The 14347-nt window shown below is 36.7% G+C and overlaps 1 protein-coding gene across 1 annotated transcript in view; it reads left to right on the forward strand.

Moving 5' to 3' along the window:
* The first annotated feature begins 127 nt into the window (after positions 1-127).
* The window catches only part of LOC306861192 (metallophosphoesterase domain-containing protein 1), a 42482-nt gene continuing 28262 nt past the window's right edge, over positions 128-14347 (forward strand). The window contains exons 1-3 of the mRNA XM_079403332.1: positions 128-648; positions 1671-2025; positions 2982-3163. Coding sequence (XP_079259458.1) covers positions 1859-2025; positions 2982-3163 — 349 coding nt within the window. The 5' untranslated portion in view covers positions 128-648; positions 1671-1858. The remainder of the gene's footprint in view (positions 649-1670; positions 2026-2981; positions 3164-14347) is intronic.

Raw genomic sequence — 14347 nt, forward strand, 5'->3', positions numbered from 1 at the left:
TAAGCCATCCTCTCTGACTGAAACAACTAACTATTAACACATCCTACTACGGGAAAGGATTGTCTCATGAATATTAATTACGTACGTGACGTTGACACAGTAGACGCCCAGCTGATTGGTTGAATGGGAGACGTTGGTTCTGATTCCGCTGAGGAAAGATTTCTGTTTGAGCGCCCTTTAACGTTTAAGGTGCATAAAACGATATAAAACGTCCAAAAGTATAATTAATGGTATACAGAGCTATCAAATAACATAATAACGTGACATTTGGGAAATTAATATAGATTATTATCGAATATTATATCATAATGCGTCGCGAATGGCGCAAATGATTTATATCTCTATGAATACAGTAAGTTACATCCGCAACAGCGCGAGGCTTTTTTATGATTATTAATGAAGCTACATGACTGCAAGCTCTTGGCCATAGTAGGATTCGCAAGAGGAGGAGAGAAAGCTCCAGAGCAGCCGAGGGGGAGTGTCTCTGACCGCGAGAAACACACACATACCGGGGCACCACGCGACTTCAGTTCAAACAAACCAGCGCGAGCCTCTGCAAACAACGGAGCTCTTCCCGGCTGTTTATTAGACGTCGTTACCTGCACGTCTCCGAAAACATATCGGCGTCAGACTCTTGAGTTTGAATAGGTAAGTATATTTCTGGTATGTAAATCAGCACCGCATATCTTTTAAATATGCATGAATATGTATAAGAGTGCGCTTTTATAAATGATGCTCGTCTGTTTGGAAAGCGGAGACAGTTGCCATAGATACAGTCAATCCCTGAACGCTTGTTAAACGCGCTTGATTGATTTATTTTATTGATGGGTTTATTTCTTGAGATATAAACAAATTCCTTAACGGCATACAGTGTTTATGTGGCGAAGGACAAAAATTAGACTTGAAAAGTGAAAATCAAGTTATCATATGGTCAAGCCAATTAAACTAATAGTTTATGAACCATGTTATACTCACAAAAATGCCAGCAAGTACATGATATAATACCATCTTTTTTGACATAGTATGTTGATACCATGATATTCTTCATCGACCATTTAAGTAAAATGCAAAATACTACACATGGTTTGTATCATTCTTATAACATCTAGATTCCTATAGTTTACCATGGGATTACCACATTACTTTTTTGTAGAGTAATGTATGTTATTTTTGTTTAGTTTTCAGTACTGCTATTATTATTCAAAGCTTCTGTCCCACATAATTTTACTTAGTTTGCTTAGTCATCATCCATTTTTTATGTAGGAAAAAAAATCATATCACAATTTTTTTTAGGTGTTTCTAAATGGTTTGAGCACTCGTGTATTTCTCAAGGAATGGAGTAGAAAGCTTTCAGCTTCTTCCCTCCTTGTTATTTCAGTTCAGAATAACATTTTAGCTCCCCTTTCTTTTAGAGGGCTTTTGTGTCCTCAATTGTCTCTGTTGCGTCGCATCTCTTTTTTTGCCGTCTTGAAAGTGCAGGGAACTCTATTGTTAGACATAGAAATCGTGACAGAATGGTTACCATGGCTTTGTGTAAGATCTCGGCACTAACACACAGGAGAGTGGGACATACCGCCATCAACCACACGTCTGATTGTGGGTTTTGATAATACACCGCTGTCACTGCACACATCTCCCTTTATCTTGTATCTCGTACATTTTTTGCTCAGGTGTATTGAGGGGAAGCATGCAGGCTCACAGTCCCAGCAACGGAGCTGTACGGTGGGCCAACCACTGAATACGGTCCTGGACCGTCCCACTTGCACAAGACCATCTCACCGCAGTAGAGGCCCTTTAAACAAGCACCGCCGGACAAGTGCGTGTGTGTGAGAGATAAAGCGATAGTGTGTGTGTTGCCATGGCTTTCACACTTTCCGAAATCATGGCAGCCCGACGACAGCAGCAACAGTCTCAGAGAAGCGGAAGAGGAGTGGTTGAGGTGGATGAATACAGCGCTAACCCGACTCAAGCCTTCACCTTCTACAACATCAACCAGGGTCGCTTCCAACCACCCCACGTCCACATGTAAGAAATTCACACATGCACAATTTGTATGGATCATATATGGTTGACTAGTTGTAGACTGTCTTGTGCTTTTTTTTTTTTTTCCAATTTAGATTTTTAGCGGCAGCAGCACTTTAATTTGCATTCTTACAGCATGCTTTGCTTTAGCTGACAGTTTGCATGTTAAAATTCTCTCAGAGGATGTTCATCACCTTTAAAACACTGTTTCTACAGCCATGAACATTTAGATGGGTATGTTTGGTTATTGCGTCAAAATTGATGCTGTTTTTTATGCATCTTACGCGATGAGCATTGCGATTTTAAAATACTGTAAAAACTCCCTATGAAACCACCCAATTGGGTTCAGGTGAGATAAAGGTTTTTTAATGATTCAGGGCTTCTTTAAAAGAGATTTTTTTTGACTGATGACTAGCTGAATAATGACACTATTGTCTTTTCTAGAGCGGCTTTACAACATAATTTGAATTTGTCTCATATTTGAAGAAATTTGCATCATTGTTTCTTTTGCATCTTTATATATAAATAAAAGTGACCTGACTTGACCAAGTGTTCAGGAAACTAACTAATCACTTTTGAAAATGTGTGATTTTTCACATGCTGTTGTCCATGATTGGATTTTCCCCCCTAATGGGCCATGTTTCATTGTTTCTCTTATTTATTTATTTATTTGTTTATTTTTATTCATGCTGATTTACAAAGGAAAACAGGTCACAACTATATATTTGCAAATGTGTATGTGTGTATGAATGTCTGTTAGTTTGTACCTGTGTGTGTGTCGTCGGTAGAGTCTGTGTGGTCGACCCAGTAGGAGATGCTCTAAAGTGGGCCATTCTTATTCAAAACTCTGCCATGTCCCTCAGAGACCCGTTTCTGCAAATACAACTGCGAAGCCGTGAGAGACGATATATAACCTTATATATTCTCACACCGCTTTCTCTCCCTCTGTCTCTCCACAGGGTAGATCCGTTACCCCATGACACCCCTAAGCCCCCGGGTTACACGCGGTTTGTCTGTATCTCTGACACACACTCGCGCACTGACACTATTCAGATGCCGTACGGTGACGTCTTACTGCACACTGGAGACTTCACAGAGCTTGGCCTGCCCAGCGAAGTCAAGAAGTTTAACGACTGGCTTGGTGAGATTTTTATTTATTTTTTCTCTGCCTTAAGAAGCTTTTGTCAGCAACTTAAATTAAGATCAGATCAAAAATTTTACACTATACATTTATGGGATCATTGCATCTCTAAAAAGTGTCATAGGGCTAAATCTGCATACTTTTTAAAGCATTTTCTGCACTGATTTTTTGGATTTAAATGTGATAAAACATAGTAAACAGAGCCGAGAGAGCTGCAGTCTTATTCATAACAAAAAGCATAATCATATTAGCCAAAGTATTAAATAAATGAACATGCAAGAAATGTGGGATGTGTGTAGATCTGTGAATGTTGCATGTTCAAAATATTGCATGTTCAGAATGTTGCATGTTGAAATAATGAATTATGTACTATGAAAACATACAGCACCAGTCCAAAAAAGACAATTTATTGTAACTGAGATGCATGACAGCTCATTCTGAACCTTCATAGCTTTTTGATGTCAGCTACAGTAGATATGTTTACATGTCAATGATATTGTTTATAAACCTGCCTAATGTATAAACTCAAACCTTTTTTTTATATAATTTTTTTTTGTTATTTTTATTATTTAATATCTTGATAGGCAATAAAACACAGAGATCTTTTATCTGAAATCGTCGACTTCATTTTGCTTGCGTCGACTGACTGGCAATATACCGGAAGTGGCGCATTTCACGGACGAGAATCCATAAAACTCATTATTAGACTGTTTCCCAAGGCAGCATGATAAATTAAACCCATTTAAAAATCATAATTAAGCATAATTGTGAATTCACAAATGCTACGATTTAATTAAATAATTATATGCGATGCAGTTCTAACATTGTATATGCGCTTTAGTTATTTACATGCGTGTAGGTTACGTACGCGCGTCACAGTAGTTCCACAGAAACTGTTATTTACATGTGTGGAGCATCTCAAACTCCATCTCTGCATATTGTTGTGAGTTTGGGTTTATTATAACGTTCATAACGTTCAACAAGGATTAGATCGCACAGTAATGTGTAAAAACAATCGCCAGGACTTTGGCGCCCCCTGCAGGCCTTTGTTGTATTGCGTAATGAACATTAGCTCTATTGTTTATATAAGGGAGGGAACTGAAAGAAGGGTAGGCTGTCCAAATTCACAAACACCGACTTCCGGGTTTTGCGGACTTCGGAGGATCCCTCCTCCTTCAACCGGGTAGGAAGGATCCTAAGGAGGATGCAGACCCTGAATTTGGACACAGCCATAGTGTGTTTACATCTTACAGAACATTTGTATTGTTCAGTATTAACGTTTAGTGCAGCCCTTAGTGGCTTACTATCTGTCTGACATGAAAAACACTTCAAGGACAACACGAACCTTCATATAAGTGTATTTCTAATGATTCCTCACTCCAAACGTATCCCTGAAGCAGCATTTATTCTCATATCTATTTCTTTACCTAGAAAGTCCATTTGAAATTTTCGCAATTTCTCAACTTCCGGTCGAAGCAAAATGGACATATAGGACACATACCCCTCGTAAAGCATACGATTCTGATCCAGTGTTAATTTTGACAAAACTAATTTTTATTTAGTTTTAGTCATAGTCTTTTGACTAAAATGCCATTTTAGTTTTAGTTATATTTTAGTCATCTGAATTGTTTTAGTCTAGTTTTAGTCAACGAAATACAATAAGATTTTAGTCGACTAAATGTAAAATTGAATGGGTTTGGATAAATTGTAATGCATTAATTTAGAATTTCTCAAAAATTTCCAAACCCATTATATACTCCCAGAGAAAACATTTATTAATTAACCTGTTAATATGAATCACTTTTAAAGCTTGAACATGCAATACAGATACAGATTTAACTGCAGTGAGATAAAAAGTTTTCACAGACGAAAATGAGACGATAACTAAATAAAAAACAGCTTTAAATGACGACAACTATGAGGACAATTTAGTGACAGTTTCGTCAATGACAAAAAAATGTCGTTGATGAAAATAATGACGAAAATTACAGTGTCAATGAAATTAACACTGTTCTGAGCATAAAAAAAAAGTAATTCTCTAACGTTACCCCATTCCTGTGAGGAGTTATGGTCGTTTAAAGGAACCACAGAAATGAGCTAAAACGGCTAAAGCTAGCTAAGTAGAGAATAAATGCTGCTACTACAGGGATACATTTGGGATGAGGAATCATCAGAAATATACTTGTTTGAAAACTGGCGTGGTCCTTTCAGTTAATTACTATTAAAATATCCATATTACCATTCTTTTCCCAAAACGCTGGGGCAGACCTACCGGTATTCACTGAAGTCACTGTCACTTACCACAGACAATGATGAGCAGCTTCGAAGTCCGTTGGTAACCATTGGTTACCGTTGGTTAGTTGTTCCAGACAAACTCATTCAAATTACTAAGATCATGTGTGTGTGCGTAAGTGTGCCATGATGTTAAATATCCAGCATGTTTTACAGAATTTTGAGAGCAGCCTAAAATTCTATTGAGGTTCTGAGCCTGCTGATCAACTATTAGTGAAATCATCACAGATCCATTGATTTTGGTTGGATTTTTATGATTTTTTCTGTGGAATGAGTATACTGTTTGGTGAAAAGAATGACATATTGACTGATGTCATAACTTGGGGGAATAGTTGATTGCCAGTGAAGTAAAGATGAAAATATTGGAAAAAAGTGAGAAAACACCTAATTGTTTGGCATTAAATTAATGCAAAATCATGTAGAAATGTGTTTTAAGAGTTATTTTTTCAGTGGATGTTGTCAGAACATGTGTTCGGTGTACCTGGAATGCATTTATTGACAGCCTACCAAACCCACTGAGGATTTGAGGAAAAAAATATTTTTTCACATTTTTCTAATAAAAAATAAAGGGTGTATACACTAAAATGGCCACAATTTTTTTTCGCAATATTTCCGGCAGAGCAGACCCTCCAATTATTGGTTCATAGGGTCAAAATTAACAGAAAAAACACAAATAAAAAGTATGACAGACCATGTCAGGTTCAACCCATTTTTGAGACTTTGGCTCCCCAACTAATAATACTTTCCCCCGGTTTCACAGACAAGGCCTAAACCTAATCCCAGACTAAAATCTAAATCTGAGCTGTTTCAACTCAGATAAGTTGAAACAGTTTCAACTGTTAAAAGAAACGTGCTCTGACTGAAACGTGCTTATTTTGTCTCAAAATGCACACCAATAATGTTTTTTCTAAGGCACGTTTATAAAAATGACTTAAATGTCCTAATTGAACTATGTTCTAATCCTGGTTTAGTCTAAACCCTGTCTGTGAAGCCAGGTCATGGTGTATTTTGACAAATTATTATCAGAACTAACTATTATTGCCTCATTGCTATTATATATGTATTTTAAGTCATTTTAAAGGCTATTGTTCACTTACATCTATTTTTATTACCACAAAAAATAAATAATTATAGGGCCCTATGAAATCCGTTTTATTTCCAAATTCAGTTTTTTCCATTTTCATTTTTCTATACTCTGTTTTAATGGTTAAATTAAATTTTATTAATCAAAAAGCCTGTCTAGTTAATTTGAGTTTTACAGTTTTATCTTCACCAAATTCTGTTTTCCATCATTTTATGGATTCCATTTTCATGGTTCCATTAAATTTTAATAATCAAAAGCATCTCCAATTAATTGATTTTATTGGGAAAAAATTAAAATAATTTTTTTTTTCTTTTTTTTTTCAGAAATACTGCACATTTAAATTTTTCTCCTAAAAAAAATCTGGTAAATAATATTTCTGGTAAATACTCCTTTAAAAATAGTTTTTTGATTATAATATTATTATTAGTAGACTAGAACACGTGGATATGTTGTCATTCTTACACTATAATACTGAACTGTGATTTCAGTGATTTGGACTATGAGATGGACACTTGCTTCTTGCACTCTATGTTGCACTTTACTTTTGCTTTAAAAAAGGATTTCATAGAAATTTGGATTTCATTTGGTTTAATAAAATATTCTTAAGTAAAATTGTAAAAAAAAAAAATGTTTAGATTAATCGATAAATTAGTCGACAAAATAAAAATAGTCGTTAGTGGCAGCTCTAATATGGAGGTTTAAGATGTTTATCTTATAGACCATCAGAAGCATGTAGAGGTCATTGTCATGATACGTTTTATTTATAACTGCTATGTACACATGTGTATGTCCAAAAAGATGAGGATGGCTCAGTAATAAAGAGAATCAGAAGGATGACTGGTGTTGTTTTAAGGAGAGGGAATAGAAAGCAGGAGATCTGGATGGATGGATGGAGGTTAGTCAGCGGGGTGCAGGAGACACCAGTCAGATTAAGACTCCCGCTCGTGTGTCTCATCTTCTTTCCCGCTATTGATTCTCTGCTGCCCTGCCTCTCTCTTTCTTTCTGGCACGCCGTCCCTGTGCCAAAAAGGAAGTTCTCGCTTTTGTTCTCGCGTTTGTCTCTGTATAAATATTTATAACGTGGTTCTTTTTCTCATCTCTGTATCTTTGCTCCTGTGTATCTGAGAGAACTTGCAGCGCACATGCTTCTTTTCTTTATCCAGCAACAATCCTTAGATATATTATTTACTTTTTACCTCACAATACTTTAAAGTGTGTGCAAATACACACAGTCTCACACGGACCTCCTCATATGGTGATGCTCTTAACTCTAACCTAGTCTCATGGCCTTTTTCCTTGTCAGTTATATATTTTTTCCTTTTTACTTCCACACTGTAATGTTTTTGCAAAATCTGTTTCCTCTCTTTTTTTCTGGGTTCTTCGAGACTGCTTGTACTTGTCAGCTTTAATATTTTAGCCAGTTGGGGTTATCACCTTAGACCTCAAAGTAGGCATGGGGAATACAGCGTGCAATAAAGCAACTCGGAGAAGGTCTGGAAGTGCATGAATTTGTGTATTGTAGTGGATAACGTGGATCCAAACTCTAGTTATCAGGTAAGGTAAAACTGGAATAGTTTAGTAAACTGGTGTTATGTGTCATAGTTGTTACTATATTGTGTGTTTTAGCACAGCTGGATGCTATAATAAAATGGCGCTCATGGTGTGAGACACTGGAAATAAACAGTAAGATGCGTCACAGCCAAAGATGTGTGATCTTGTGTGTTTACATACACAAAAATGTGATAGACTTATGATCAGTAATATGGAAATGAATAATTTGTTGTCTTCTAAAGCCACTTGTTGTAATGTCTATGTAATAATTTACTAATCTGCCAAAATAATGTGGCTTCTTTATCTTCAATTATAGGCTTTCCTAAGTAATCATTCATATATATGATTTATTAGATTTATTAATTATATTGTTGTTGCAGCTTTGTGACCTGTAGATGTCCATTCTTAAGTTAGTGGTCATTTAGTACCTTTTTACATAATGTACTTTTTAACTTTTTATTCTTTATGAAAAGAGTGTTTTTGTCTTTTAACAAGATGACAAAAATGCTTATTTTTCACTCATGTGAGAAATGATTACAGCGTTGTCTCATTTGCCGGTTTGTCTGCCCAACCAGTTAATTTGAACTAGACAGAAGAAACCGTTAGGAAGTACAGATGTTCATGAATTAACAGTGCTGCTAATATATGAATGTGTAGCAGAAGTGTCGAAGCGCAGTTAAAGCAAATCTGTATCTTCACCGGTCTCCGTTTGTGTTTATCGGTCTTGAATCATTTGTATTTGCCTGCTCAACAACTGTACTTGTGCAAGAAACCATGTTTGTCTTCCTCTTGTATCCTTCGGGCTTACACTGACCGGAGAGCATGCTGCAGGATCATTTCTTTAAGATAATTTGTGACATAGCTAAGGCTGAATTTTGAGTATGAATCTGTTCTTGCATTGTTTCTCATACACTTTTTCTGTGTGGAAGTCATTATGTGCAGACCAGGGTTAGAGAAGCAGGTTGAAATGGATAATATACTTTTCTTTCTCTCAGGTCAGGAAGGTTCGGTAGTTCTCCTGTCTTGTTCTGTCCTGTCCACATTATGAATAATAGATTAGCCCAATGGTGATGTGACAGCTGCGTGGGCTGTGTGAGATGTGTGTTCGAGTGTGTGGGGTGGAAGAATCTTGGGAGAAAAGTTTACACCTTTCTCACTCCTTTTCTTTTCCCTCTCTCTCCTCTCAACTTTGGAGTTTTCCCTCCATTCTCCCTCTCTGGTCTGTATCTGGAGAGAAAACCGTCATGAAACTTTAATGTGCTCTCCCTTTTTCTCCCTTCAAGCTCTACAGCTCTCTTTTTTTGCGGTTTTTTTTTCCACCCTGCCATGGGTTTACTCAGCTGAAGGTTTAGCTGTGGATTATTAACGAGGAAGCTTGACACTCCTTTACGGTTTTTCTCTTAAAGTGTAAAACAATCTCAGACAAAGATGAAATCTTTGTGTAGTTTTGTGGTTGAATACTTTGTGTCTATGGACTGTGTACAGCATATAATTTGTTTAGTACTGTAACATCTTATCTTTTTCTTAAATGATTTTCTTGCTTTTTACATGGAATATTAATTTAAAAAGTAAGAGAATAGCTAGCTCAAAAATGACATTTCTGTCATTATTTAACTGTGTGCTTTTATTTTTAAACAAAGGAGAAATTTTGAAAGATGTATTTCTCTTTTCCATTAAATAACAATTCAGTTACCATGACCTGTCAGGATTTAAAATAGAAATAAAAGCTCTACAAATGCAGCCCTTACAACTCATTCTTCAGGTGTTTTGTAGTATGATTAGGAGCAGTTTTTCATGTAAAAACAAGAAAAGAGAAACGCACTTTTTTCATAAAGTAAAAGCATTCTGGACAGAAAAAAAAGAGTACTCAAAAAGAAAATTGTCATTTCAATTCTTTCAATCTCTGTTGTTTTATGTACAGTTATATTGAGACATGTAGTTTTATGTACAGATCTAGTTTATGTTCTCACCTTGTGCCCTGCCACCTGTGTGTGAGTTTGTGTTTGAGACTGAATGCTCATGCATGGGTGGATGCTGTGTGTGTGTGTGTTCCTCTTGTAATACTGTATGTTTACATTTCACATGGGCACATGAAGAAACACAAAGAACACCTACACTGTTTGTGTGTTTGTGCACATTGGCAGAAAGATTCTTCACTCCACTTCTTCAAAGCGTCACTGTTTTCTGTTGAGCCGGGATTATGGACTGAAAAAAAGAGGGAATAGGGCGAACCGAAGGGTTGAAACAAGAGAAGCATGTACTAAATAAATCAGATGTCACAAATATGCTTTAAAAGGGGTCATATCATGAGAAATCAAATCTCCCTTGATCTTTTAAAAAAAAAGTGTGTGATGCACTATGAAAACATGAACTCTGTTTTTCAGAACTCAGTCCAAAAAGCCCATCTATTGAAACTAAGCTGAAAAAGAAAAAACCTTTTCATTCTGTTCTTCCTTAACTTCAGATATATAAGCACATGGGCACCCACATTTGAACTTTACACTTCGAGTGGCACATTTCACGGATTGTTTTATGAATCTGTTGATACTTTGCAAAGTAGCTGTTATTGAAGTATGGGATGGTACAAACCAAAAAACCTACAGCTCACACAGCAAAGCATTGCTACCCATTTCACATGTGAAGAGGGTGTTTACATAGACATAGACATCTTAAAAGCATGTTAATAGCTAAAAAGGGTCAGAGAGAGGGTTAAAATGATGGGCCTCTGGTAAAACAAAATTATATTTAAAAATATACATGATAAGACTATTTAATAGGCTTGAATAGGCTATTTCTATCCCAAACTCTCTAAATATAAAGGGAAATTCTATGCAATTTGGCCACTTGTAGTCAGAAAGCTGTATTCATTTAAAATCAACGAATCAGCACCGCCACAGTCACAGTTTTTGATTCTGATTATCTATAGTTTGTTCTTTCGTTATAAAAATTAGGATTAGGATAAACAAACTAAACAAAACATTTAATCAATCACCACAATTGTCTTCACTTTTGGATGTTTAGGAAGTTTAAAAAATCTGTTAAAAACTCAAAATATGAATATCAAATGAAAGCTGTAATAAACAGAAACTTGATAAAGAGAGGCAGGTATTTTCATATTTTCCTTTTGATGTATTGTAGTGACATGAATTATTTATCTAAAGTGAATGCACTGCAAATGCAACATGACAGCATGACTGAAACTGTAATGTTTTTTTTTGTCTTTTGCCTAAATATGACAAAATCTTTTAATGTCATGTACTCTCAAGCTCTGTGATTTTCCATTTATTTTTCACAATATGCCATGATTAAATTTCACTTGTGGCATATGTGCTAAATGCACAGTTATGTTGTTGGCTGATACTTTCTCAGCCAGCCAACTTACAAGAAAGTGCACGTATCACGTAGGTGGCAAACGTCTCGCGGAATGTCTGCAGCATCACACACACACAGCTCGAGACAGCACCATAATCCTCTTAAATGAGCTCTGAATTTTGGAGGTTGGAGGATTTGCTCCATCAAAGTCCAAAGACCACCCACCAGAACAGAAATGACAATAGCACTCAAATCCAGACACTTCCTCTGGGCTTATACACCTCTAAAACCCTGATTCTAATGGTCCACACACACACACACACACACACACACACAAATGTCATTGTTGCAGCTCACAAGACATGTTTAAGAATGAGAAGTTTTGTATGACAAGTGCTTGTGTGTGTGAGTTGTTGAACATGCTATTCTCACTGCATGTATGTGTCTGTGTGAACACGCACGGGCCTGCATTCATTCGCTTTAATTGCGCTCTTTTTGAAGTGAAAAGAACAGAAGCTGTCTGTCAGATTCAGAGTGAAATTTAAGCTATTGCTGCCTTGAAAGTGCTTTTGAAATCAAAGACAAAGGGCCCAAGAAAATAGAAACTAATAACAACAAGCAGCACACACTCATCCGTGTGTCCGGATTAGGTGTTTTGGACTGAAATCGGCATGCTTTTTTCTTTTCCGTTTCCCGCTCCTTCTCATCACAAAAGCTTTGGGCTCGTCTTTTCCATCCTCCCTCTTGCTGGCGTTTTGTATTTGTGTGATTGATTGCTTCCAAAGACTTTTTGCTTTGTGTTTCTAAGAGAATGACTCCATTGTAAAATAGTGATTCTCTCCGTAATTCTGCCTTTGAAGGAGTCGGGCCATTTGTGGAATCTATATGAGAGAGAAAGAGAGCACAAGGAGAGAAAAGAAAGGCAATGAGTGCATGGAGATGAACATATGCACCGGGAGATTTTCACACTTTTGCAGTGCCTACACATGTATGTGAAACCGATGGTGCACAACATAAACACAATATGGAATACTTATCTCTTTTTGGATGCGAAGATGCACGTTAACAAATGACTTTATGTGGTGAGAATATTGATGAGCAGAAGGAGAACTGGTGGGTCGAGATCCCAAAAAACAGGGTTGTGGATGGCAGGGAAAAGCAATGCTAAATGAAAATAATACTGCACAATGCAAAGGATATAAGAGTGCATAATTAAGGCTTATCAACTTTTAAAATCCCATCGTTGTGTCTATTTGTTGACAGGCTGTGCATCTAATTAACCACTATTTTATTTTTTTATTTAATTTAATTAATTTTTTTATTATTTTAATAAAAATAAAAAATAAAATATATATATTTTTACATGCTAGATCATTTTGAATATAATGTCATAATGAATATAATGGATTTTAAACCAAAATCAGTTGAGAACCATTGAGGTAAAGTGCAATGTATTGTCACAAAATAACCCCTGACAGTGCGATCGGGACCCTGAAGTAAAGGATCTAGTGTGACTGTGAAGGGATTTCTTTTGCAAAAATAAACAGCTAACTACATTGTTCCACTTTTCACATGGATATTTGCCTAATATATATTAAATATTTATTATACTAGCAGAAACAGACTGCATAGTGATACGAGAAATATAAAACTAAGACAGCATGTAGGAAATCTGTTGCCTGGTGCAACAACATGCTTAAACCAATCAGAATGGAGTATTCTATAGAGATGTGCAATATAGAGGGTGTATTGACAGCTGTCTGAGAAACTGATGTTGAATTATGGATTTGACATGCATTAGAAGAAATTAACTCTCTCTCTTCTTGCTTGGAAATCAAATCATATCATGGTAAAGCAAACGATTGAGCTGGAAGGTAGTTCTTTATTACGTGTATTACAAAAGTGTTGAGCAACCATAAAAGATATCAGAGCTTTGCCTCTGGAAGGTGCTGATTCTTGTGAAGCATCTGCCATACACACATAAAACTCTCAAATTTTGCCCATGTCTTACTTTTACGATCATCTCCCAGTGATGGTAAAATTGTGCTTATGGCCGCAGATTTTTAGAGGTGCCGTGGAGTATTGTGCGTGTGTTAAGTGTCAGGCAAATTGCTGTTAAGTCACACGTTTTGAGCATAAGCATGTGTGAGGGACTGTGTGTGTGTGTGTGCGCTCTGTCATTTTTTTTTTTGTAGGTCCTCAAAACCAGCACCCCCCACATCCTTCCCGCCCACAATTTAATTGCCGCTTTTCAGGGACGCGCTTGGCTGCGTAATTGTCAAAACACAGGCTGACTGAACTCTCCGTCACACCTCAAACCTTACACTTTCTGACGCATCTCATCTCTTTTATGACACTTTTCAAATAAAGGGAACATTTCCAGATGTTTGGCGTAATTTCGCCTCGGATCCGCAGGGCTGCGGGGAGAGCGATTTGGAGAGAGGAGATTTGTGGGGACAGACTGTCTTTGTGTTTGTCAGGCGTGGACAGGTTCGCTCCCCGGTGCGGTGAAAATTTTATAGAACCGTGAAAAAATGGAGACGGAGATGGAATGAGGAGTAATAATATTTGTGTGTTTATTGATGTCAGAATTATGAAGTGCCATATTAATTTCCATTGTTTCAGAGAAAAGCTGAAAACAAGTCCTGATTTATTGCAAGCCGAAAAACACAAACTCAACCAACTTAATACCTCAAGGAGAATGGTGTAGCCCACCTTATTGGCAGGCCCACTCGGCATCTGTGCCTGCAGAAAGCAGCGCAGATTTCCACAATATTCATCCGCCTGTCATTCACATCCCACTTCCCCTTATGTGTTCATTTAATAAATATTTTGGTTAATTTGATTATGCTTTCAGCTACCATTTAAAATGGAAGAGTCTCTAAGCTCTGTTTAACACTTTTGGTTAAACAGGTATTGATTGAACAAGTTTTTTTGCAGATTTT

This window comes from Barbus barbus, assembly GCF_936440315.1.
Source record: "Barbus barbus genome assembly, chromosome: 42".
Lineage (NCBI taxonomy): Eukaryota > Metazoa > Chordata > Actinopteri > Cypriniformes > Cyprinidae > Barbus > Barbus barbus.